The sequence below is a fragment of the Mauremys mutica genome, chromosome 8, assembly GCF_020497125.1.
Source record: "Mauremys mutica isolate MM-2020 ecotype Southern chromosome 8, ASM2049712v1, whole genome shotgun sequence".
NCBI classification, from domain to species: domain Eukaryota; kingdom Metazoa; phylum Chordata; order Testudines; family Geoemydidae; genus Mauremys; species Mauremys mutica.
The window spans coordinates 103,675,860-103,703,621 of NC_059079.1; the positions used below are offsets into that span (position 1 = coordinate 103,675,860).

The window sequence follows — 27,762 nt, forward strand, 5'->3', positions numbered from 1 at the left end:
CTTTCTTACTACTCAACACTTTTTATGGGCCAACTTTACCAGTGATTTTGTTTTGTCCTGGAGCTCTGATTAATAGCAGAGGGCCAAGGACTAGGCCCTATAGGACCCTACTCAAAACTACACTTGCTTGGGCCTGAGTTTCTGTTTAGTTATGTAGTGACACCTATTAGTGAGCCAGTTTTTAATCCATGTAATGCATACCAGGTTAATTTTATATTCTAGTTTGTTTTTAAAAAAATGCTGTAATACCAAGACAAATACTTTATAAAAGTCTGAGTATATTACAGTACCCCTCTTACCTTTCATCCAGCTAGGGTGAGTAGACAGCAAGTGTGAAAAATCAGGATGGGTGGGTCCTATATAAGAAAGACCCAAAAATTGGGACTGTCCCTATAAAATGTATAGTCTCAAAAGCCCTGGTTATGGTGACAGGCTCTTTTCTGCAAACCTCCTAATTGTGGGGCCATGCATGGTGTCAGGTATCAGAGAGGTAACCAGGTTAGTCTGGATTTGTTAAAAGCAACACAGTGTCCTGGGGCATTTTATAGAGTACGAGAAGTATTGGAGCATAAGCTTTTTTTTGGGGGGAGGAGGGGGTAAATACCCATTTCAGCAGAGGCATGTGGTGGTATTCATGCCTGAAAGCTTATGCTCCAATACTGCTTATGCTTCTAGGTGCCCTAGGACACTCTGCTGCTGTCTCCTCCTTCTGTTCTTTAATTCTTCATTCATCAGACCTCTAGCAGGGCGGGGGAGGGGATAACGCGCCCTGCTGGCTGCCCCCGCCCTCTGCTGGCTGGAGAAGGATGATCTAACTTGTCAATCACACCTAACCCCGGCCTTCAGCTCTCATTCGCCGGTTCCAAACCGCCCCCGCCTCTTCCTCCTCGATGCCTTTTAAATGCGGTTAGGGTCACCGCCTACAGCATCGTCATCAAGCCACCCCCATTTCTCCCCGCTCCACCAATCCGCTGGGCTTGAGACATTGTCCATCATCTCCCGCGACGCATTACGTATCCGTGACGTCAGACACCACCCAGGAAGCTCCGCCTATTTATTCTGAACTCGGCTCTTAAGGGGAAAAGCAATTTCAAGATGGCGGCCGCGCAGCTAACAATGGGGAGTCGGGGGTTTGGGCCTGAGCGAGGCGGCCGCCGCGCCTGAGGGGAAGCGGAGCGGGCTCCGGCCGGGCAGCACTGGGGCGGAGGGAGCGGTAGCGGGCCGAAGGAGGAAGTAGGGTGCGGGGAACGGAGTCGGGCCGGACCCGAGGGAGAAGGAAGTGGGGGGTGGGCGAGGCCTGAGGGGAACCCGGGTGGGAGGGGGCGAGGCCTGAGGGCTGCCTGGGTAGGGTCCGAGGGGAACCCCGGTCTCTCCCGTGTCGGTGTCCTGGCCATGGTGGGGTCGGCGTGAGGAGCCGGTGAACGGCGGCGGCCCCCTCGGTCCCCGGCCCATGGTGCTGCCCCCCTGCCCCATGGCGGAGTTCGTGGTGCCGCGGCACAGCGCGGTGATGGAGCGGCTCCGCCGGCGCATAGAGCTGTGCCGGCGGCACCACAGCGCCTGCGAGTCCCGCTACCAGGCCGTGTCCCCAGAGCGCCTGGAGCTGGAGCGCCAACAAACCTTCGCTTTGCACCAGCGCTGCCTGCAGGCCAAGGCCAAGCGGGCCGGGAAACACCGCCAGCCTCCCCCGGCGCCGCCGCCGCCTGCCCCCCCTCCTCCTCCTGCTGCTGTGGTTGCGGGCAACGCCGACAGGACTGGAGCCAACGGCCTCGACACTGACGCCGCGAGTAGCGAGCAGCACGGCCGCAGCAGTACCCTGATCGCGGTAAGGAGCCGCTCGTTCCTGAGTGGGCCCCGAGGTCGTGCTGGGTGAGACAGTGCCCAGCTGGCACAGCTACTTCCCCGTCCAGGCTGGTGTAGGAGAGGAGCCCTCCAACCCTTCTAGAGTTGGGATCGTGGCCCATACTGGCAGGAGGGAGTGTTACATGGTTAGGTCCCAGTGCGGTCCATACTAAAACGGGGCGACTGCCATCCTCCTGCATTGACTACACATGCAGAAGCGGCCAGCAACGGATATGGGAGGGACAGGGGTAACTTCCATTTAGAACAATCACAGATGTTTTAGTAGCTTAGAATTGTGCTCCATGTAGCCTGGCTATTTACGTTCTGACAAATTGACTCTCAGTTGTCTCTGCAGGAGCAACCGGGTATTACTTGTTCTGTGACTGTTTTCATAGTTCTGTTTGTTTGGAAATGAACAAGAAGGGAGATCGAAGCTGTCAGGAATTAGTCAGTGGTTCTAGTTGTTTGGTAAAGACAGTTCTTACTAACTAGAAGTTTTCTGCTGTTCAGAATAGTAACATCCATTAATACTACACCACACTGCAAAGAACTATAGTGAAGTGGTGCTAGAAAGACAGCTGATGATTTGCCATTTTTTCGGCTGGATGTGAACTAATTGACCAATACACTGATCACTCTCCACCCATTTAAAAACGGCTTGATTTTCAAAAGGATAACCTTTCTTCTCACTAGCACTACTGGTTGTGAATATGTACTGTAAAATAATATTTTATGTGCATCAGTATAGGTGTTTAATTTGTTCTGGGTTCTTTAAAGTGGTCTATATGATATGGCTCAGGAGCAGGGAAATGCAGTGTAGCAGAACACATTTTAAAAAGTGACCCACTGTCTTCATAGAAAAGTAAAGTTTCTAAACTGTTTCCCAAAGTCCATCATAAAACTATTATCCTGAGCTCCTTTCAAGATACCTCTTGGCGTTAATCGAGCACCTTTCCAGTTATATGCATATTTAACGTCACATTTTTATGTAAGATAATTGTCTTGGAGGAATATTCACTAGGACCCATTTATAGAAATTTGATTCAAGTTATAGCCAAAAGTAGTAGTCACAAAGTTGTCTTTAACTTGCATTTGGGATTTGGAAGTGAGTTCTCCAAGGGTAAAATCTGGCATGTTGGATGTATCAGTGAGATGCTTAATGCTTTTATTTATTTATTTTTAAATAAACTACCTTTTGTGTTATGCAGCTCACACTGAAGTTGTGGAATGCAGTGTAGTTTGTTTGGTTTCCTGAGCACTGATCAAATCTAGATAGAAAAAGAGGGCATGATTTGCCACTTTTTTTTACACTGTATAATAACTTGTCCAAGTGAAAAAAGGATGTAAAATACTATTAAATCAGAAATGTCTAGTCACACCAATGGTAGCATTTTATGTTCACTGTCTACGGGAATATATGACTACATAAGACAAGAAGAATCAGTCACAATGAATTAGCCTGTAGTATGACTAGAATTACAAACTTGCATTTTTCATGGTTTTAATGTGAACGACAAGTATCACTTGAGTGAATCACTTCTCTTATCTCTTAAGTGGTGGGACACATGTCTTTCTGATGATTCCTTTGGATCCTTGTCCCCTTCTGAAGGAAAAAATCCTTATGATTGAGTCAAAAACTTCACACAATAGAAGAGGAGAAAAATCCTTGAAAGAAGGAACAATTTGTACTTTCCTAATGAGAATATCTATATCACTTCAGGGACACTTTGCTTAGCAGACTGGGTCTTGAATGAAGATTTGTGGTGGAACCCAGGATTTAAATGCCTGTTTTGTTGATCATAAAATTCAGGCTTCTGCTTGCTTTGCATCTGGACTTTAGGGATTCACACTTGTGGCTCGTTCAGTTCATTAGATAATATAGATTAACACGCTGAATCCACTTGCTTAGACTGTAAGCACACTTCTTCATACTGAACCTCTGAAAGAATGTCTTGAATCACTGCTGGCATTTATTTTAAGTTGCTCTGTATGTGGATTTCATCTTATTAGCTTGCATCATAATGAGGACTCTAAATGCCCCAAGAACAGTGTGGTTTTGAAGTGCACTGCGCATCTAGGGAAGCCCTTCTTGTACAGGAAGCTGCCTCCAACTGTTGATTTACACAACAGAGGAGGCCTTTAGTGTATGAATGACTGTTTCTTGTGCTGACCTGTTGCTTCTTTCCTAGTATACATGACTAAGATAAATTGCTGCTGCTGCTTCATCTTGTTACTTGGTTATAAAGTTGGATCACTTAGTAATTCAGCTAAAAAAAATCCCTCTTTGTATGTTGCTTATTTCAGTTCTTTGGTGTAGTCTGTACTACTTTAACCCAGATCCTGATGTTTCACCACCAACAGTCAGGTAACAAATATCAAAACTGAGCATGCTGTGGTGGGAGGGGATGGTGTATTGTCTGAAATGTTCACTAAACCTGTGTTTTCACAACAAAATTATTTTGTTTTAAAATATCTTGGCATGTTCCTTTCAAAATAATGTTAGTTAAGCCATTAACCAGGTAATACACCAGCCAATGCTGCTGCTGAGTTACATGGAACTTTTTTGAAAGAGATCCATATAGGCTTTGCTCTGTATAGTGCTACTTTCATTTAAAGCTAATGAAACACTGATGTTGGTCCTTTTTTTTTTTTTTAAGCCACTTGTAATAAAAATGCAGGTGAGCTGCCAAGCTGTACAGAAATGTCCTTTCATTATAGGTCATCAGATGCTAAACAACTGTATTTAGTTGCTTGTGAATTCCGAGGTACTGTGTGTACTCGATAGCAGTTCAGACTAGTGCAAGGGGAGCACCTTCATTTCTTTTTTGGCATTTTATGTGGTGGTGATCCCCACATGGGATGTTAGAAATCAAGTGCTTTGTCTGATAGTTATTTCTTTGCCTGGTTTCAGGGTCTAAAACAATCTTGGGTCATAAACAGAAGTGTGGGTCACTTTAATCCTTTGTTTGCCAGGATGAATATGCTGTGACACAGAAATACTTCTAGTTGAGGGTGTGTGCTACCTAAGCTTGTCCTCCAGTTTAAAAAAAAAAAAAAAAAAAAAGGAAACAATGCTTAGTTTCCTCTTTTCCTTAATGTGAGGCTATTTTTAAGGTTTTTAAATGTCCTTTATATAGAAATGTCACATTTCCATTTCAGTCTTAACTGTTTTCTGCCTTATGAAGGCAAGTGTTAGTATTTGGATAACTGGGTGTCCCTCATGTCAATGTTTCTGAAACAAAAGATTAACATTAGAAAAAAAAAGACTTGTAGGTCATATAGCACGCCACCTCTTTTCCTAATTTCCAGTCTAGGACTGCTGCTTTCAGTTTCTTCCAGTGCTTTAAGGTAAACTTCCTTGTAAATGTCCATAGTGTGAGTGTGAGGGTCCTTTCATTTCCCTAGAAAGACTTTAACATAGACTCAAAAGCTCACTATTAGGAAGTCTCTTTCTGATATAGGATTCGGAAGAATTCAAAGATTTGGATTTTCATGTTGTGCTCTCCTAGCCAGGAGACCAACCAGCACTAAACAGACCTGCTTACACATTTCTTATGACTTGCTTTCATCAGTGAACAGCTGTTGTATAGGTGATTCACTTTTTCTAGTCTTGCCTCAAAACCTAGAATGGTATTTCTACAGTGGCCAGGAAAGCTCAGTTTGATTGTCTGTAATGGGGAAAGATTCTTCTTCAATCTTAAAACCACACAATATTAGTCTTTAGCAGCTGAGCAGTTAGTTGGGTCTGATGTGAAGAGATGTTATTACACTGAAAATTACCTCTCTGCTCTGTTTAACTCCAGTGAAATAAAGGTGTCCTAGATTAGAGCCTGTGTGGGATTATTGTTTTTAATCCCGCTCCTGTCCTGCAATACCCGCTCCTGCATTGTTTCTTGCATTTTTATCCCACTCTCACCTGCAAAAACCTTAAGTTCTTCAAGAGGGACAGATTCCCCCATGCTACTACAAACAACAAGCCCCAGAACGGTCAGTTAATATATTGTGTATATATAAACAAACAGAATTCAGACACAGTTTTTACCACAAAAGAATGAAATAAATCTTGCTTAAACATGTAAAAAAAACCCAAACCTTTAACTCCTGTTATAATGGACATCAAATCTTTCTATCCCTTAAATTTAAATATTAAAACCTTTATTTAAAAAAAAGAAAAACTTGCTTTACATTGCTGAAATTCTATTTGACAAACCAAGAGATTGTTTTCCTGCAAATTACCACAGTCTGTTTTTGAGGTTGTTTTTCTGCCCACAACAAAGTACATTTTACCTGCTCCTATGGCAGTGGGTTGTCCAGGAAGTAAAAGATTGACACAAAGTAAAAGAAAGTGGGGAAAACTGTACCTGTGTCCTGACTTTAAGATCTAGAGGAGTAGCAGAAAATAAATGAAGTATTGTTGGATTGGATTTGCAAGGGTTCCTAGTGTTGCAATTAAACTTATTTGAAACCCTTCTTTTTTTTTTTTTTGAGCGGGGGGGAGGGCGCAGGGGCTGACGGGAGGAGGAGGAGGCATTAGCTGTGTGTGGATGTCAGAAATGGTTTTTTAACTACTTTTCGGCCCCAAAATAGCAAAATATGAATAATTTTGCAATACTCTAGTATAACAGTGTAGTGCCGTCTCACCATAATTACACCATTGCCATCATCTGCTGACAAGTCTGATAGTTTGTTGCCAAACAACTCAAGCAGGTTTTTTGTCTGCTTTTTCTTGGCACAAGTTATTGCAGTGTGCTTAAAACACTTTTTTTTTTATTGGATTGCTAAGGCCTGCAGTGGTGTTTCCTAAACTGTAAAGAACTGGGAGTGTTCAGTGCTGCTGAAGTTCAACTTAGGTAGAGAACCTAGCATTGCTGCTTAAAGCATAGCAGTTTTGATTCAGCAGAACAGTTCCTGTAGCAGAAGCTGCCTATTGTGAATAATACAGGTGCTTACATTTTTATACATGCACATCTGTAGCTGTTTGTCTTCACTATAGCTGCCTCCCAAACTAAGCTGCCTCCCAAACACACACATTTTTTGGAATGAAAGTAAAAGTTAAATTAAAATTAGTCCATTGTTGTGGTTCTCTGACAGCCTGGTGAGCATTCTAGGGTATGGGAACAGATTTGGTAATAAAATGCTTTTCTTGAAAGAAGCAGAACATAGTTATAAAAGCTGTTTATATTTCAGTCATCAAAGTGAGTAGCGAAATTCCTAATGTATAGTATTAATAAGAAAATCATTTAAAATACTCTGTATTTACTCCCAGACCATGACCTCAGATAATGCATCTATTTCCACCTCACAAGGTTAGCTCTTGAGTGAGATTCAGCCATTGTCCAGGCAGACAGGGACTGTCTTCTATGTTTGTACAGGGCCTAGCACAGTGAGACTTATCTCAGCTGGAGCTTGTAGGCAGTACTAAAATAGTAATACTTCTAAAAATATTTGTCATCAGTTGCTCGTAATCATGGTTTGGCACAGGGAGTTAAGCATGCTCTAAAAAAATCAGTGTTTATTACTAACTTTTTGATTTTGGAGAAAACTACATTGTGTTATATTTTCTAGATCAGTACAACTTTTAGGATTGCTGACTATACGCATATCAGATACACAAAATAAACATCAAAAAACCAAATTTGTATTAACCTTCAAGTTATAATACTCAAGATAGTATAACAAAGTACAGAATTTTCAAAAATAGGATTTGACTGTCCCTTTAATATCTATTATAGTTAGATAAGGAGACTGTCACTACTATTTTGAAATTACTGTTAAATGTGAGAGCCACACTTTATTTCTAGTCTCCAACTTAGTAATGTTGATGTAAAGCTGATCTACATAAGGGATGCCAATTTGAAATCTAAACAGTTTCAAATAACGATTGTCAGGTACTACCCTGGGTCTCTGCTGATTTTTGTGACTTTTGCAATAACATATTTTTCTATTTTAAAAAATGCTTTTTCCTTGTTGCTGTAAGAGACGTGGACAAACAGGAAACTGAGTATATATGGAAAATACTATCAAGTGTGCAAGGTAAACTGAAGAGAGTATTTTTCTTAAATCTTTTTGCTAAATAACCTGATGTGACACTTCCAACAATAGTGTGTGAAATAGTTAAAGCCAGAAGAGAATCTTTTTTTCTCCTCACTATAAGTAATGCTGTTTTAAAGATTTGATCTCTGCAGATGGATGTGTAATGGCTGGGTTTCCAACTCTTCCCACTTCTGGAGTCCTGAGTTCTCCTTATTAGATTTCTCCATTAGTTTATGATCACTATTCCCCTGAAGGCATTATATCCTGGTAGTCTACTTTCCTAGTAAGGAGGGCTTGATGAGCTTTGCTTCATTGAAGCTAACCTGTCCATGCTTTTCCTTTTGGCAGTGAGGTTGCAGCCTTGGTGCAAACTCCTAATATAGATGTAGCACACTAGAGTGTAAAGTGACTTGCTTGCAGTGGTACAAAAATGCCATTGTAGGTAAGGCCTAAGTCAATTTAAAGGTCTGCAGCACAGTATTTTGACTCTTCTTTCCCTAAGGCCCTGAATATGATGCTGCTTCAATGCTTCCAGCTTTGGGAGGGAGAGAAATCAGACTTGGAAATCCAATGCTGATCTCATGTGAATGGGAAAACGCTGGCTCAAATTGTTTTATTGATTTATTTAAATCAGTGGTGCCCAAACTTTTCTTGTTGTGCTTTTTCCCTCCACCCCCCGACTTACCAGTAATGGAATCCGTCCATACACCCCCTCTGTTACAACACAGTTGGCTCAGCAGAGGCGCTTGGGCTGAAGGTGGAGCTGCGGGAGGAGAAGGAATGAGGGCAGAACTGGCTTGGGAGTGGAACTGTGGCTGGGGCCAGAGCTGGGTGGCACTCCTCCCCTACTCCCTGTGGGGGCTGGCCAGGCCCTGCTGCCTGTCTTCTTGCCCCCCCCCACCCCCCAAAATATATTCCTCTGTTCCTCCATAGGGAGGTGTGCCTCAGTTTGGGGATCACTGGATTAAATGGATTGATTTGTGCTATGAACAACTAGCAAGAGCAGCATGCCAAAAGGCCACTGCACTTAACATGATGACAGTGGCCAACATACCTAAACAGTGTTTCTCTTCCTTTTGTGCTTTCATCATAATAGAACAGGATTTTCTTGCTTCAAGATCTCTTTGATTGGGCTGCTGATTGTTCATGGAGTTTGTTGACTGACTCATAACTCACAGCTGCCAGGATTTTGTGAACTGGCTGTACTTGGAACTGCACCCAAGAAGTATAGGTCTTGTCACTGTACTTTGATTTGGCAAACATATCATTTTTCTACTCGGCAGAAGCCAAGAACTCATATGTGGAAAATTTTGTTTAGTCTTCCCTTCAGAAAGGGATACCCCACAAAATAAAAGTGAGTAATCTGCAAGGCAGCTACCCAACTTTACGAATTGGGAGGACTTTGGGTTCCATTACTACTTTTAATCTTCAAAGGCACAAATATTGACATACAGGAAAAAAGGATTTTGGCTGTTGGAAACTTTTGTAGTTATGTTTTGCCATTGGGGAAATCCACATATCCAAATGCACTCTTGGTTTTTTTTAGAAGTAAAAAATAAACCAGCAAGAAGATGAAGTCAGTTAATAGCTTGTATATAAGCCCAAACCCAGTGTCTTGCTCACAGATCTCTTAGGCTTAAACTTTGTGCATTGATGTCAACAATAACAAATATGTAGGCAATTTTTTCTGCAGCATCTGTACAGGATGCTGCATATAGGCCCAGATGTCTTTAGAATGTCCTCTGACTTCGATGAGGCTAAGCAAGGTGTATCTTAATGAATTCTTAAAAATCAACTTACCTCACATACACACTCTTAGGAATTTTATGAAAGGTAAGTTTTTGTTTTTGAATTCGCTCCACTTTGGAGCGAAGATGCAAGTACAGCTTGAGGTGATAGTGTTTTTTCTTGGACTGTCTCCATGATCAAATTGTTACTTTTTGTGGTCAGATATCTGAGCGCTAACAAAATAATTTTAATACCAGTGTGCTTTCAAATGAATGGGAAGTTTCTAAAGTTTGAGGAGATACTAAGAAAGATGTAAGGTATATGTTCTTAACATAAGAATTTGCTCTAACTGTAGGAATAATATGTTCAGTATTAAAAGTTCAATCACCGCTTTTGGGTTTCAGCTCTTTCTAGAGCTACCTGCATGTGAGTATTGAGGGAGTGTTGTCTAATGGTTTAAAGCAAAGGAGGATCCTATTTTTGATCTGAGCCATTGACTCACTATGTGACTGTGGGCAAGTTACTCAACCACCTTGTGCTTCAATTATCCCAGTTGGGAAACTGACTAAACAATAGGAAACGTGCTGAAAGGCGAATATTGCATCTGTACTGTGCTGCTTGGTCAATTAATTAAAAAAAAAAAAAAATTAATGCAGAGCCAGCAACATTTTCTTAAAAAATAAACAAACCCAGATTTTTATCAAATGTATTTTTTTTTCTTTATAGCCAAGGCTTGAAAAATTTACCCAACACTTCCTAGTCTAAGCTGTAAGCCTACTCTTCAAGCCAAAATACACCAATATCTCATGTTCATCCTCCATTTGTGCCTAGTCTCCCAGTGGTCAGATACCTCTTCCAACCATTCCCATGCTAGGGCTGGAAGATCCTGGTCTCCTGCTAGTTGAATTCTGTGCTTCAAATTAAAATATATCCCACCCCACCCATGCAGACATCAAAATAATCAATGTTCCCTCCTAAAATCAATTGATACTTTGCTACCATTTTGATATATTAACTAAAGTTGCTATCCCTACATCAGTGTATATGTTTCTCCCCCCCCAATCCATTTTTACTGACTCTGCTTGAGTGGTGCGAGACTGAGGTTTCCCTCCTCTCTATCTGGACTTATCCCACTCAAGAACATGAAAGAGAGGACTGGGTAGGGAGGCTCCATTTAGTGTATTTTAAAAAAAAGACAGGCTTTTTTTCTACCATATCAGAGAGCTGTTGTATGGCTGATGCATCTTGTGAGGATTCTGCAGCCATCCTTACTTAAGGCAGCGTGTAGGGGTCCTCGGCATCCCAGATGAGGAGGTGATAGCAGAAGCCACCCTGCTCCAAATACACAGCGCTCTGCTGTCCCAGTGTGTTTACACTGGGAGTTTGCATATAATATCCCAATGTAGATGGCATTTATCTTTTTAAATTAAGCTCTGTTGCTGACATTTGCTGGGAAAGATTCCTGTTCACCCTTCAAGCCTTGTTTAGCATCATTGGTAGCAAGTTATAGATTGAGTGCTGTCAGAGGAGATAAGATGAATGGAGGATCCCAAGCTTTTGTAATGACAAGGCTGACTAGATCTGATGCTGTTCCCTCTACTTGCTTCTAGATGGCACTATGAAATCAGAGAACCTGCATGTACAGTCTGGTGAGGCAAGCTAACTGTATAGGGTTAGCAATAAGCTGTTTGGTTTATCCATGGTGGTAGTATGTATGCTAGGCAATTAAATACTTTGGGAAGAAAATGTCACTCAAATTCATCCCAATGTGACATAGGAACACTGATCAGTGTGCTTTGAATCACTTTTAGATAAGCGTGAATCATAAAGGTATTTATAGAGGGGTCAGTGTTTGCACAAAGCAATGATTTGTGTACAAAGAATTTACATTGATGAGCTATTTACCTTAACATATAAATGAGGCCACTATATAAAGGGCTTATAGCATAGCCAGACCTTCTCTCACCCCAAATACTTATCTCTTAAAGTTATCTATATAACATCTCATCAAAAAAAAAAAAACTGCAAAAAAAACCTTGCATCAATATGTTAGATTTCTGAAGAGGGAAAGGTTTAATAATTTTTATACACTTTTTTTCCCTCTCTTGTCTGTAGGTTTTAGATTCTGTAGCTTTTTTTCCTTCCGTTTAAAGCAGGAAGTTATGATTTAAGACAATTTTAAAGGCCTAATCTATCTTGAGCAGAAGGTTTCCATAGGAAGATGGCTTCCAAAAGAGCTTGCTCATGGCAGAGGAAAGACCTGTCTTCCATTTTTGTAAGCTGCTCTTGCGTTCAAGAGTTGTTGTTCAGCATATCCTGAAGTGCTGAGTAAAATCCCTTGGTTCAGAAACATTCACTCATTATGAAGTGTGCCATTATAGTAGAAACTTTAGCCTTTGGATGTTTGAGGATAGAAAGAGCTGGACTAGCTGTTGATATGATAGGAGATGATGGTCATATTGTAGTGAAACATATAAAACTAAAACATTTAAAATGGCTTTTTTTTTTCCAGCAGCTCCATGAGACGGTGAAAAGAAAACTTGATAGTGCTGCTTCCCCTCAGAATGGAGATCAACAGAATGGGTATGGGGATATGTTTTCTGTGTCCAAGAAATTACGTCATGAGGATGGTCTTGGTGGGGTAAGTGGCTCCTCCAATGGCGTACCTCCTTTATCCCCACTCCATCAACTTGACAAGAAATCTTCCGGTGGAGATACCTTACAGCTCAATGGAAAACGTTCAATGGGACTGGACAGCATCAGTAAAAAGTGTCTTCCAGATTCTAACCTTCAGCTGAACGGGCGTAGTGATGCTGATGACTCATTTCCTTTGGGTTTGAACAAAGAGCTCAAGCAAGAGCCTGTGGATGACCTTCCTTGTATGATTGCTGGAGCAGGTGGTTCTATATCTCAGAACAACTTGATGCCTGATCTTAATCTTAATGAGCAGGAATGGAAGGAACTCATTGATGAACTTAATAGATCAGTGCCCGATGAAGACATGAAGGATCTATTTAATGAAGACTTTGAGGAGAAGAAGGATGCAGATTCTTCAAATTCAGCTGCACAAACTCCATTGCCACAAGACATTAACATAAAGACTGAATTTTCCCCAGCAGCCTTTGAACAGGAACAGCAGATGGGGTCTCCACAAGTCAGATCCACTTCTTCAGGTCCAACATTCATTGGAGCCTCCTCTGTACCTGTTAGTGCTGCTTCTCCAGCAGTTGGGGGCTCTCAGACTATGTTCCAGTCTTCCAGTCAGCTAGTGACTGAAAATCCTAACCAGTCTATGATGCAGGCATCAAACCAGTCTCAAAATGTGCAGAGGCCTCTACCCAATGTATTATTATCTGGACAGGGCACAGGAAATGCCAAAGAAATGTCCTCTGCTCACCAACTTCAACAGATGGCTGCTAAGCAGAAGAGAGACCAGATGTTGCAGAACCAGCAGCAGGCTTCACAAGTCCACCAAACCAGTCAGATATCCAGCTGGCAGCAATCTGGACCTTCTCATAGTCCACTGGGTGTCCCCTACACAATGGACAATCCCACCAGCCCTTCAGTTTACCAACAGGACTTCAATAACCAGAAACTCATAATTCCTAGTATGGCAAATAAGAGTTCTCCCAGGAACGGAGGCAATTACCATGTGAATATGTTGAGTCATCAGTCAAACAGCCTGAACCAGAACCCTGTAAATAGCCAAGGCTCCATGCTAGATTATGGCAACACAAAACCCCTTTCTCATTACAAAGCAGAGTGTGAGCAAGGAGTTACAGTACCTGGCCAGAACAAGACACCTATGTTGGCATATCTTCAGCAGCGCCAGCAACCGCCACTGCCTCATATGAGTGAAGAACAAAATGGGATGTTCCTGATGAAGCAGAAGTCTGGAAATATTGCCTACAGACCTCTAGTACCACACAGCCAGGTAAATGTTCAGGACTGTTACCATTGTGAAGTAACAGATCTTGGAGTGCTGGGTGGGTAGGACTAGATCCAATTATTAGTTGCAATTATTTGGAAATACAGTTTACTGAATATCGTAATTTTCCATTCTAAAGCAAGCAAAACCAAGACGTGACCAAGGAAAAACCATCTACTCAATGAAAATTTGGTTATTTCTATAGTGTCTAATAGTTAATACTAATAGCTAGGCTGGTAAGATATATTTCCAACTTAATATACCATGTGGGAACCAAATTCCTTAATATAAAAGTCACTATCTGTAAAGATACTTGAAAACTTTGTAAACATTTATCTAAAATTTCTTGTTTAAAACTTAAAAATAATTCTCAAAGAAACCTTACTTTTCTTTTCAATTAATGTCTCGGATGACTTGTTTGAAGACCTTAGGTCTGTTTCCTTCTGGATATTCTTGACTTCTGAGGGTGTTGTGGCTCATATGAGCAGTTGGGGGCCATTGGGAGAACAAATGGACTGTATTTTAAGTGAAATCTCAGGGTTGGTTATCTTAAATCTCAGCTGTTGGAGAGGTTCGTATTTCCCCCCAGCCCCCCGGTGGAAATTGACAGTGGTAACATTTGTCTACGTGAGGCAGTTTTACTCTTGGGAGAATTCTGTGCCAATGTGCAATGCAGAATTTGCACAGAATTAATGTCGTGCACAGAATTTCCTTTTTCCCTTGCAAATATGGGCTGCAGAGATGCTGGTTGCCACTAGGGGTTGCTGGACCCAGCAGAGCACCCAGCTCTCAAATAGATGATGTTGCTGCGGGAGGAGGAGCTGGAAGATGGCACCATGCAGGAAACTCCATACAAGCCTGGGACCCAGCATCATGCTGTTTCTCCCTCTAAATCCCTGGGCTCTGGTGTGAAGGGGTATGAGTGTCTCAGGTTGGGGGGTGCCCAGTGGCTGGGCTCTAGGGAAGGGAGGAGGTGCAGGTGTCTGAGGGAGGGGGAAGAACCAGGAACTGGGTTGTTTTAGGGGGTTTCTTTAACTCTCTAATCCTGGGGGAATTTTTGTGTGTATGTGTTGTTAGACATAATTGCTGACAGATATTTTGAAATAAGTTACCAAAATAACTGAAACTGACATGATTATATAGTGTTTTGACAAATAAAATATGCAGAATTTTAAAATATTGTGCACAGAATTTTTAATTGTTTGGTGCAGAATTTCCCCAGGAATACAATATGCAGAATAAAAGGTGACCTGCAAAGGAAAAAAATTAGTTACTGTCCTCTTTTGCTTTACGGTGTACTAATGCTTTTTTCCCCAAAAGACTTGTAGTGCTCGTTTTACGTTAAAAACTCATGTCTTGTCTACCCTGTTATTCCTGGAAGACTATAGAACTAATAGGATACAAATACACAAATGGTATCACAAATATAAATCTGTGCAATTGAGGGTGACTTGTCAGAATATTTAAAACTGTAGTGTTTAATACCTAGAACACACATGCTTGTGGAACAGTTGAGAGAAAAGATCTTTTTAAAAAATGTAAGCCTGTCCCTCCAGCTAAAGGCTGTTAGAGATCTTATTCCAGTAATATGGTTCTTCAAGATTACCTCAATCAAAAAACAGGAAAGACATGATTTGATGCTTCTAAGGCAGGGGTGGGCAAACTACAGCCTGCGGGCCAGATTCGGCCAGCCGGCTGTTTGGATCCAGCCCTCGAATTTCTGCTAGGGAGCGGGGTCTGGGCTCCGCACATCTCCTGGAGGCAGCAGTATTTCCCCCCTCCGGCTGGGAGCTGCGGGGGCAGTGCCTGCGGATGGGGCAGTGCACAGCAGAGCCGCCTGGCTGCACCTCTGCGTAGGAGCCGGAGAAAGGACTTGCCGCTGCTTTCAGGAGCCGCTTGAGGTAAGGGCTGCCCTGAGCCGCCGCTGCCCCCACCTCAAGCCCCCTCCTACACCCTGAACTCCTAATTTCTGGCCCCACCCTGAAGCCTGCACCCCCAGCCAGAGCCCGCACCCCCTCCCAGACCCCAATTTCATGAGCATTCATGGCTCACCATACAATTTCTATACCCAGATGTGGCCCTCGGGCCAAAAAGTTTGCACACCCCTATTCTAAGGTAAAGACCAAGCAGAATTTTTTTTGTAAATTAGAGCTACTTTATGCTTCATAAAAAGCAAAGAAGGCATCATTCCAGTTTTTTTCCTTTGTAAGTCACTTTCAACACAGCACTGATAAAATGGGGGGAAGTAACACCTCAACAGCTGGTTTTTTTCATGTTTGACTCCAGGCAGTTCCACACATCAGTGTGCATTGAAATAACAAAAGATGTTAATTAAAACAGATCTAGTTAATTTGCTGCAAGTTTGTGTAGACCAGCCCTTATACAGTGCAATATCAATTACTTTTGGTTCACAGTATCTGATTAACTTGGTAGTAGAGGAGCTGGCTCCACACCCCAGTATCTGACACTTTAACTTAAAAAAAAAAAAAAGTGTGAAAAATATGGTCAAGATTAAAGCTGGGGTTGCAAGATGTCTGAAGGTAACCATAGGAACTGCAAATAAGACTTTTGATGTGGTTACCTGTAAAACTGTCAAAGCAGACTTAGTATTTGTCTTCTCTGATATTGTTGCTATTTTATAGGTAGCACTTATGTTCATTCAAGTCTCTTACTCCTAAAAGAGCAGAGTTTCACACTGCAGTTTTCAGCTACGTGGAGAAAATACAAGAATATCAAACAGTAAATATTGAATGCTAAACTAAAGACCCAAACTTCTCTCTGTATTGTTAGTCTGTGGTTTTTTTTTTGTCAACTCTTCTAGAGATCGTCTAATGGTTCAGGACATTAAAAATCATGCTTTTGGACTATACGTTTTGGTTTTTAACCCCCCACCTCACCCCAAATACCCCCAACTCCTTGTTAACCAGATAAAACTATCTGTTTAACAATAATTCAGTTATACAGGTGAGTCTTATCTTATGCTGGGGTTACATTCCGCTGTCAGCGCATAAAGTGAAAATAGCGCATAAAGTGAAAATTACATTGAGTGTAATGGGTGGAATCACCCGCACTACAGGTACAGTATTAAAATTGTTGTTTTTCTCATTTTTGTTTTTGCTGACCGCGCAAAGCTGAATTCGCGCATGTTAAATGTGCGTAAGATGAGACTCACCTGTACAATCATAAATTGAAAGAAGCAGGATTCCTGTAATATTTGTGTTGGCATCTACTAGGTATAATTTCACATTCAAATAGAATGTATCTCAAATTTGCTTTATGCAGTCTTCATTTGAAATGCTGCCGCTCCAGTAAATGTAAAAAGTTTGTGTACTTCACACTAGTTGTGGTATGCTGCGAGTAATTAATGTTGAATGAATAAGATGTATGAAGCCTAATCAAGGAAGCAAAAGCCTATGGTAGGGAGAGGATTATACTTGAAAGGCTATCTGTGGAATCAGGGGCTTAGTGGAGAATGCAAATGCTTACATGAATAGTGCTGTAGAATTCAGTGGAAGTAATAACGTATAAATTCTTGCAGAATTGGTATCTTGTATTGCTTAATCACATGCTATAGTTCCTGGTAGTTTATTAAATTGAATTAATCTCTGCCTATAATACATTTCCCAAATAACCTTAATGGGGGTACAGTTCAAAATGTTTCTTCATTTCGAAAGAAGGTTTTGAGAGCCCAGATGCATATTGTACTTAATGGTTTACAACATGCTTTTGAAAACAGCACTGAAGTTCTGGAGGATTGAATAAAGATTAATAATTAGTCCGCTACCTGGATAGTAGCAGGATGTCAGAGGGGTGATTTGTGGATTTCCCCCCCCACACACACACACACCCTCCTATTAATACCTGGCAGTGTGCTCCTAGCTGTGTAGAAGCATACATAGGGCCATTCATGTGCGTGAGGCATGGCGGAAGTGTTGTAAATAAAATTGACACTGCAGTCTCCTTCCATGAATGTTGTGTAGTTCCAGATCGACCTCTAATCACTTTATTCATATATGGCCCTTGATACACATTTTTCCTTGGCCACCTTGTGTTTCTTTTTCTTTCCCAGGCATTGTCATGAGTTAATCTGAAGCTTTCTTTATTGAGAATTAAAAATATTTTGCTAGATTTGTTTTACACAATTTTTACACTGAATTTTATTAGACTGTGAAAACACAAAAATGGATATGGCTTGCCAAGTGTCTGTTTTCTTAGGGATATCTTGATATGATGTGTGTCCTGTAAGAGAGAAAGTAATAAAAACACTTTGCCATTCTCTAGTTATGTAGTGATTTGTCACGAGTGATGATCTTGCTGATCTGAATATGTTCATATAGCACTTGTAGATTCATTAGTACCCAAGTCACTCTTATAACTGATGTTATTTATATTCTGCAGGATCAAAACCCTTCTCCCAGTGTTCCTCGTGTTCCTGTTTCTGTCCCAGGCCCTGGTGTCAGTGCTCAGCCTTCCAGTGTTTCCATGGCAGGTAACCATAACAACGCAGCCTATCTCAGCAATCAGCAGCAAGCAGTGGTAATGAAACAACACCAGATGTTACTGGACCAGCAGAAGCAGCAACAAAAGCATTTGCTGATGGAGCAACAGAAGCAGCAGTTCCTAATAGGGCAGAGGCAGCAACAACTCCTAGCAGAACAGGTAAGAACTGCCATACTGGGTCAGACTAATGGTCTGTCTAGCCCAGTATCCTGTCTTCTGACAGTGGCCAATGACAGATGTTTCAGAGGGAATGAAAAGAACAGTGTAATTATTGAGTTATCTGTCCCCTGTTGTCCACTCTCAGCCTTGGCCAGTGTAGGCATAGGACACCCAGAGTATGAAATTGCATCCCTGATCATCTTGGCTAATAGCCATTGATAGTTATTCTCTATGAACTTATCTAATTCTTTTTTGAGAGCAGTTTTAGTTTATCTTCACAATATCGCCTGGAACGAGGTTCCCAAGTTGACTGCGTTGTATGAAGTAGTTCTTCCTTTTGTGTTAAACCTGCTGCCTATTAATTTCTTTGGGTGACCCCTGGTTCTGGTGTTGTGTGAAGGGGTAAATAACACTTCCATATTCACTTTCTCCATACCATTCAGAATTTTATAGACCTATATCATATCCCCTCTTAGTCATCTCTTTTCCAAGCTGAAAAGTCCCAGTCTTTTTCATCTTTCCTAATATGGAAGTAGTTAAGCCAACGGGAGAGCTCTCTCCCATCAGCTTAGAGCAGCTGTAAACTCTCTACTGCCCTTAATATTGGTGCCATATTCCCACATTGGCACACAGCTTGAAGAGTTTTTCTCCCTCAGAGGCAGTCTAGCCCCTAAATAAGCATACATAGAATCATAGAATATCAGGGTTGGAAGGGACCTCAGGAGGTCATATAGTCCAACCCCCTGCTCAAAGCAGGACCAATCTCCCAACTAAATCATCCCAGCCAGGGCTTTGTCAAGCCTGACTTTAAAAACCTCTAAGGAAGGAGATTCCACCACCTCCCTAGGTAACCTATTCTAGTGCTTCACCATCCTCCTAGTGAAAAAGTTTTTCCTAATATCCAACTTAAGCCTCCCCCACTGTAACTTGAGACCCTTGTTCCTTGTTCTGTCATCTGGTACCACTGATCCATCCTCTTTGAAACCCTCTTTCAGGTAGTTGAAAGCAGCTATCAAATCCCCCCTCATTCTTCTCTTCTGCAGACTAAATAATCCCGGTTCCCTCAGCCTCTCCTCATAAGTCATGTGCTCCAGCCCCCTAATCACTTTTGTTGCCCTCCGCTGGACTCTTTCTAATTTTTCCACATCCTTCTTGTAGTGTGGGACACAAAACTGGGCTCAGTCCTCCAGATGAGGCCTCACCAATGCCGAATAGAGGGGAATGATCACGTCCCTCCATCTGCTGACAATGCTCCTACTTATACAGCCCAACTACAGGCCTCAGCCCTGTACCCTTGCTGTATTGCTCTGAAGGCCTTTCCTTCAAATGCTTACCTCTCGATGTGAGTCTGTTTTCTTCCTTTCCTGTAGGCCTCACTCCGGTTCTCAGCTTCGGAGCCAGGGGTAGCTTTTTAGTATAGCCTGGCAGTTGCAGGATCTGGGACTACAATTTACATCATTCTCTCCTAGAGACTGTCTCCCAGAATTCCATGGCCATTCAAGACCAATCCCCAGAAGAAAGACCAGCGGTGCTTACTCTCAAATGTGCCTCTGACCGTGTCAGTGCCCCTTTGGGTTTATGATCTTCAAAGAGAGCCTGAAAGGACTTTTTTAATACCTTTCATTCCTCCCTCCCACCCAACTTTCCCCAAATGCCAACTCTTGGTTCCCTGCTTTTGCTGGTGGATTTGTTAGATGGCTTGGGAGCTTTCTCCACCAAATTGAAGAGGCAGGGTTGTTGACTCTTTAATGGAGAGCTTTCCTCCAGCTGAGTTAACATCACTGGTATGGGTTCTCTATCATAGCTAGAGAACTAGTAGGTTTCATGGTCTTTTAGGAAAACTGGGATAGGCAGAGGCAGGAAAAATCTTTTAAAACAACCTTTCAGTCTTCTTGATGCATAATAAAAATAAGAAAATTCACTTTTCTGTTTTGCGGGGCCCCTTTAAAATGAGACGTATTGATAGTGGGGGAAGTTGTGTAAAAGTGCATTTTTTCCCTGTAGTGTTTTCAGAAATGTTACTGAAAATGGCTATTTACTGAATATTAGAGAGGCAGGGGGTGGGTGAGGTAATATCTTTTATTGGACCAACTTTTGTAGGTGGGGGGGGCGTTGAGTTTACACAAAGCTCTTCAGGCCTATTTACTGAATAGGCATGTGTTTGAAAGGCTGACATTCCAGTTTTCCTAGCATCTGAGAGCATTTAGATGTACATTGCATCAACCTCTGATGCATGTTTCTGTCATCTTGGCTTTCAGTTGGTGCATTTTTTTTTCCTGAGTGTGTCAGAAGTCTGTCAACCACTGTTTACTAATCTGCCCTCCTGTCCCTTCCTCTCTTTTAAATAAAAATTACTGCATTTGACCCCTGTAAAAAGAGAGTATTCTTCTGGGTTGGCTATATAACACTATTAAAGCCCCCATAGTTATCAGACCTCTGAACAAAGCATAGATAGCTTTGAAGTCACACTTTAAATTCAGTGTTGATTCTTTTTTTTTCTAACTCCTTGTATTGAACCTTTCATAGGAAAAGCGGCACCAACAAGAGCAGCAGCTCCAGCGGCACCTGACCCGACCACCCCCTCAATACCAAGATCAGGCACAGAACCCTTACCAGCAGCAGGTTGGACAGTTCACAGGTAAACAAACATGAGATTTGAATTAATAATGGTGAAAAGAGATGGAAGACACCCTACATTTATTCCCAAGGAGCAAAGTCCCCGGACTTCATAACTCGTTAATATTTTTTGTTACCTTCTTTGGTACTCTTTAAATTTTTTTGATATATACTCTGACTTCAGTTGCTATTTAACAAAACTGTCTATCCCACATACATTAATTGAATGTTTATGACAACTTAAGTATCCAACTCTTTAATACATCTCTAGGAATAAGTCTGTAATGCTTGGATACGGGATGGCATGAAAATTTTTAAATGTCTTTACATTTCCCCAAGGGCAGCTTCCTCTTCCTGCAGAGACCCCAAATTATAGTTACCTTGCCTCCAATACATGAAGGTTACAGCTCTTTCTGAAGCTGAACGACATCACTCCCTATATTCATCCTGGGGCTGCATAAGAAAAACACAAGAACCTTTTTCCCCACTAAAGAGCCTGACTGTTTTGCGTCCACAGCACTCTTATCCCTGTTGATTTGAGTGAGGAATGTAAACTCTGATCCTCTGCATTTTAGGGTGCGGGTCTGCATTTATTTGTGGGGGTTGAGGGGTGGAACTCGCTACATCTGTTAGCGTACTAATGCTGGTAGCAAGAAGGTGTAATTACCAGTCAGGTGGAATAACATAACTGATGTGAAAACATTGGAAGACAGTAACCACCCATCTTTTTGTACCAAAAAGAGGCTTCCCCTGCATTGGGGCAAGAAACTGCTTTGAGTATAACTAAGTCTACAGGTATTGATCCACTCACTTTCTCTGGAGGTAAAAGAACTTAAAAAAATAGCTCATTTCCTTCCTCCTCCTCCTCTGCTCTCCACTCACCTCCAATATCCCCATCGAAGGGCAACTTCTTAATGTGGAAATATAAACAAGATACCATTATATTAATAATGCTGATGGATGGTAACATGCAACATCTTAGTCAGTGATATGAAATGTGGCTTCTGTGGCCAGGCAATTAATTCCTCAAGATACTTAACAGAAGTAAATTGATAAGGCATAAGAGAGGAAATGCTTTACATCTATAACAGATTGGTATGTAGGATAGATGGTAAGTATTGTCCCTCAGTCTGAGCATTGCAGTACTTATTTCTCCCCACCACTACCACTAGAAATGCAGTGATAGATCAGTTAGAAATACTGAGCGTGTAACGATTTGCAAGAGTTACCGCATAGTTAAAAACACCATTGGTTCTATCCTATAGGCATGTTAACTATAGTTATTTTATCACTGTTACATCCAGGCATATGTACCTCCTCTTTGCTTATAAGCATTGCAAAAAACGAACTTTCTCCACTTCTGAACTTCTTGTTTTATAGTATATTCACTGATAACTTGTTTAATGCTTTGAAAGCCTTACCATTCAAACCAGCAAATTTTTGCACTTATCTTGAATTCAAAACATTCACCCCCAGCTTTTCAGGTAAGAGTGGCTGCCTCAGTTTAACAAGTTTGAAAGAGGGACTTGGGACTCCTTTTATATCTCATTGCAGAAAATGCATTGGAACTATTTCTAGGAATTATTTTCTGTACACTTTCTTATTTATTCCTCTTGTCTCTTTATATCATTTGGACTCTAACTGGGGGAGAGGGAGCTGTTGTTCTGCATAAACGCTTTTAAGTAGAGTTAAAAAGGAGCCACCTTCTTGGTAGTTTACTGAGCATATTGCTTATTCCTGTGATTCATCATGCTTTTATATCAGTCTTGTGTGCTGATGCATAGTGAATGCTTCAATATGAAAATCCAAAAGGAACTCAACTGAAAATAGATGCATTATCTGGTTTGAAAGTCCTAACATTCAAACTGAAACAGATAAAGCAGATGTATTATCAGTAAAAGAGATGATTTGGCATATAGCCTAATGAGTTAAATTATTTGCATCCACTCTAGATGAACAAGTTGGAGAGTCTGCCCTCCTTCTCAGCCTGATGCTATATTTCAGCATGTTGATCCTCTTCTCCCAGTTCAGAGCACTTTCACAGACATGAACTCTGATGTGAAGGACCTAGATCTTTATCTCATTAGCCCTGCAATAGGCACTTGAAGTCAGGTTTTTAAAGGTCTTTAGGAGCCTGAAGATGCAAATAGGCTCCTAGTTAGATTTTCAAACGCACCTTGATGCATAACTCCAATTGATTTCAACAAGTGTTAGATTCCTAAGTGCTATTGAAAACTAGGCACCTGTCTTGCATTTTTAGGAGCCTAAAGACCTTTAAAAATCTGGCTCTTGTGATCTTGGTTTCTGCTTTCTCCAAAAGAAGTGGCATTCAAATTGCTGCTGATCTGTTATAATCTCACCTGTGCATGTTGATCAGTAGCGAGCACTGATTTCTGGGTAAGGCTACATTTTAGTCAGGGGTATTTTTAGTAAAAGTCATGGACAGGTCACGGGCAGTAAACAAAAATTCATGGCCTGTGACCAGTCCATGACTTTTACTAAAAATACCCCTGACTAAAACTTTGGGTGGGGGGGTGCAGAGCGCAGCCCTGGACCCCAGCTCGTGCTGGGGGGGCCTGGCGCATGCTCCCTACCTGGCTCCATGCCTCAGCATCCCCCACCTCCCTCCAGCAGCAGAGTTTTTGGGTGTGGAAAGAGCAGGGGGTTGGGGCACGGGATGGGGTGAGGCGGGCTCTGGCCAGTGCTTACGTGGGAGGCTCCCCGGAAGTGGCGACATCCCCCTCGCTCAGCTGCTAGGCAGGGGTGTGGCTGCCTCCACCTACAGGCACTGTCCTCGCAGCTCCCATTGGCCACAGTTCCCGGCCAGCGGGAGCTGCAAAGCCAGCGCTTTGGGTGGAGGCAGCATGCAGAACTGCCTGGTCCTGCCTCTGCCTAGCAGCTGAGTGAGGGGGATGTCACCGCTTCCGGGGAGCCTCCTAGGTAAGTGCCGCTCAGTCTGCCTCACCCCGTCCCGTGCCTCAACCCCCTGCCATCTCCCGCACCCGAACTCTGCAGCTGCTAGGCAGCGGGCATGGTGGCCTGAGACTGCCCCAGCAGCACCTAGTGCAACTGGTGCAGGGGCTGCCTGAGCTGCCTCTGAGCCAGGTGCACTGGCCACTGCAGAAGTCACAGAAAGTCACGAAATCCATGTCCAACTCACAGCCTTACTTACGAGGCAGCAGTTGGAAGCTTCTTTACTGATATACCACAAGACTGATTTTACAGGGGAAGATGTAATATAGAACTTTCCCATTTATATTGTGTGTGTATATGTATGTTAAATGCGTCTACTACATATATGTGAAATAGCGTCTAAAGGTCTAGACAGTCTCTGGATAAACTGAAATAGTTAACGAAGAAAATAATCACTGTGTATTACAGGGTCGTCTCCAGCCATGACCGGGGTAAGTAACTTAGGACAGCCCAACTCCAGCAGTCCACGGATGTTTTCTCAGACCCAGAACATGATTCAGATTGGACCTGGACACAGCTCTGTTCCTCCTCTCCAATCAGGCACCAGTCAGCAGGATCGAGGTGTGACTCAGTACACTAGTATGCAAAACATTCAGCGAGGGGGGCTGTACAGCATGACATCTGGTATGACCCAAATGATTTCACAGCATGCAAATCAAAGTGCCAACGGACAACTACAGATGCAAAGGCAGCCCAGCTTGGGTCAGGGCACTCCTGTTCCTGCTGGGTATGGGCAGAGCACCCTGGGAAACCCAAGCATTTCTCAGCAGCACAATAAGGGGGCACTGAATCCAACCATAGCCAAGCCACAGATGGCAAGAGTGCCAGCAGCTATAGGTGCCCAAAATCCATCTTGGCAACACCAAGGTATGCCTAATATGAATAACCAGACACAAGGAAATGGTGGCTTAGGGTCATTTACTGCCAGCTCCACTTTCCACATGCAGCAAACTCACCTAAAGATGGCCAACCAGCAGTTTGCTACAGGGATGCCTCAGGTAAGCCTAAGCACCAGCAGATCAATGGCCTCCATGAACTCTGCCGTCTCTGGGCAGCTGTTGTCATCTTTAAGTGCACAGCAGAGGACAAACCCACCTACCCAGCAGCAGGTACCCTCGCAACAAGTTTTGCCTAGCATGAGCCAGGCCGTTCCAGATCTGACTGCTTTTGGCCAGAATCCAAATCAGCAACTGCCCAATAGAGCCAATCTGCACTGTACTCAAGGTTACTCAGTGAGGACAACCAGTCAGGAGCTGCCTTTTGCCTACAGTGGCCAATCAGGCAATAATGGACTGCAGAGCTTGACTGGTGACACGGACCTGATAGACTCTTTGCTGAAAAACAGGACTTCAGAGGAATGGATGAATGACTTGGATGAATTGTTAGGAAATCATTAAAATGGGGCTTGAGGGTTTTCTACATCTTTTTTTTTTTTTTTTTTTAATTTCATGAAATATAAACTACACTTGGACCAAAAACCTGTGGCATTGAAGAGACTTGCAGGCATTAGAGGTAAATGGTTGGGAAATGGACTGGAGCTGCTTCCCAACAGGCTTCGACACATAATAGTGCACCAAGCAGGTCTGCAATGACCATGCGTTTATTTTTGTGGCATCTGTGGAGCACATTTGAACAGGTCAAGCAGATTTGTGTGCATCCAAGTCAGCCCTTCAGAAATCTCACTTGCAGTGTTTTGGAACTTAGGTTTTTAATTATTTAAAAATAAACAAAAACCCACAACAATGGTGCAGAAAGAAAGCAAATAAAACTGCAAGTATTTTGTGCTTAGGGCTTATTCTCCTGCAGCTAATACTTGAGTTGATTATTGTTCCCAGCTTGGCATGCTACTAGCTACAGTATTGCCCTACCAAATTTTTTACTTCATTTTTGCCAGAGGAGAGGATGTGCACCTCAGTACATTTGCAAAACATTCTTTATTTTGAGTCAGTCCTTTTTCCCCACCAGTGAAGTGTGTGCCTGTACTCTCAACAAGCAAGTGGTATTTCACAATATTTACAGCAAATTTTTCTGAATGCTGGTGATAGATGAAAGTGTTAAAACCTGGCCAGCTGGCCTAGGTTAGTGACTTCCTTATGGATTGTGGATAGGGTGACCAGATGTCCCAATTTTTATAGGGACAGTCCTGATTTTTGGGTTTCTTATATAGGTTCCTATTACACCCCCCCCCACACACACACACACCCTGTCCCAATTTTTCACATTTGCTGTCTGGTCACCCTAATTGTGGACTCCCAAGTTCCAGTTTGCACTCTGTTGTGGAGGGACAGAGAGTTCCTGGCTTTTACCTTGCTCAGTTTATAGAGGGACTTATGGGAGAACTTTTCAGATATATCCGACTTAAACATAAACCAGTTTAATTTGCACATGTTTCATCATAACTCATTTCCAAAGGTAGCTGTGTTTAAATGAGGGCTTTGCCCCATCACAGCTCATCTTGTTTTACTGTTTGTTTCTGCAGTGTATTTCTAATGTGGACTTTGTGAGATCAGTCTTCTCCAAAACTAAATACAGAAATGCCATAAGCACAAGATATTGTCACTTTAGGATCAAGTGCATAAAAGCTGCACTGGGCTGAGAAGTGTAAAGTCCTTATTAAAATGTAAATATCTGCAAGTAATAGCACAGGGAGCTTGGAAAAATACTAACCTTGTTTCAAGGTTGCTCCAATGTGAAAATCTCCCACTTTCACAAACTGGGGGGGAGGGAGGGAGTATTTAGTTAGATAATCTTTCTGTGAACAGGTGGATTGCCTTCTCTAATCTCACTTGAAGCAGAAGCCCACGGAGACCGTTCACCCTCACCCGGATGTGTTAGGGTCAGTCTCACACAGGGTACGAAAAGCAATGAGAGCAGTCACTGTTCTAAAGTCCTTACTTGCTACCAAATATTCCCCTCTCACCAACAAACCACCTTGCCTTAACTTTTAATTTAAAATGAAATAAACTTTTTGTTTTAGCTGCACAAATACCTCTTTCCCACCAAGCCCCATTTAAAAAAAATAGTGGGCCAACTTTTTTCCATTTTTGTAAAGCTCCTTAAAATTTTCCAGCATTATGATTAAAAGGATTTCCTTCAACACAGACTTGTATCTTCAGGAGCCTTTCTGCACTGCAGAAGCATGGGGGATTTTAAGCTTTTTTTTTAAAAAATTTGGGGGGGGGGGATGAGGGAGGAGTGAAGGATAAAAGTGAATTCTAGGAAGGAAAATATTTTACTGTCTCTGCAGCTCATTTATCAGACAACTTGCACTTTTTAAAAAACAAACTGCTTTTAACACTAATAAGTTTAATTTAACCCTGTCCAAATACACAGGAACCTAGTTTTGTCGTACTCATTTACCTAATGTGAGTTAATTATGGCCTGTTAAACAGAGTTTGGATGATATAGAGGCTGTTGATAGCTGTATGTTGACCAGTGGATTTCACCATTGAATAGATAGAGATTGAAACTCCACTGAAGCAAATTAAATCCCTTGTAGGTTATTTAAAACAAGGTAAGATAGGGAGTTGATCATTGAATGAGAAGTAAGTGCCAGTGACACTGGTATTAGTGACACTGTTTTTAAGATTTTTCTAGGTAAAATAGCTGAGATTTAAATTTACTAATCCTAACTTCTCTGGTATCAACAATTGGGGGGCGGGGGAAACTTTAGTAAGATTGGTTTTAATATTGCATTAAACAAAAAATTGGGCCAAGAAAAATTTCACAATAGTCTTCTGAACCTATTAACCTTTTTTGGGGGTGGGGGGAGGGGGAGGGAGTGGGGGGGGAGAGACAGGAGAAAGGGGCATTCATTGTACACTTTTTTTTTAATGTGTTAACTTTGCACCAGTGTGCCTTCCTTTCCTGTTGGGGGTGCTTGGGACCTCATTCTTAACAGTGGCATCCTGTAATGTCACTTTTCTTCCTACTTAACAAACACTGAGAAATAACAGGGTGGTAGGATTTAAATCCTATTTCTTCCC

The 27,762-nt window shown here is 42.1% G+C and overlaps 1 protein-coding gene across 2 annotated transcripts; it reads left to right on the forward strand.

Moving 5' to 3' along the window:
- Positions 1 to 1,335: 1,335 nt before the first annotated feature.
- On the forward strand, positions 1,336 to 27,513 carry MAML1 (mastermind like transcriptional coactivator 1). Of its 2 annotated transcripts, none has more exons than XM_045027962.1 (5): positions 1,336 to 1,822; positions 12,113 to 13,534; positions 17,927 to 18,187; positions 20,714 to 20,825; positions 24,185 to 27,513. In XM_045027962.1, the coding sequence occupies exons 1-5, from the start codon at positions 1,451 to 1,453 to the stop codon at positions 25,171 to 25,173; spliced, it is 3,156 nt and encodes a 1,051-aa protein (XP_044883897.1). In that variant the 5' UTR covers positions 1,336 to 1,450; the 3' UTR covers positions 25,174 to 27,513. The 2 variants fall into 2 exon arrangements, with proteins under 2 accessions (XP_044883897.1, XP_044883898.1); XM_045027963.1 differs by having other exon boundaries at positions 12,116 to 13,534.
- The last annotated feature ends 249 nt before the right edge of the window (positions 27,514 to 27,762 follow it).

Coding starts and splice junctions, on each gene's coding strand:
- MAML1 (XM_045027962.1), top strand. CDS start 1,451: ATGGTGCTGCCCCCCTGCCCCATGGCGGAGTTCGTGGTGCCGCGGCAC. Junction 1,823..12,112: donor GCAGCAGTACCCTGATCGCG/GTAAGGAGCCGC, acceptor TTTTTTTTCCAG/CAGCTCCATGAGACGGTGAA. Junction 18,188..20,713: donor AACAACTCCTAGCAGAACAG/GTAAGAACTGCC, acceptor AACCTTTCATAG/GAAAAGCGGCACCAACAAGA.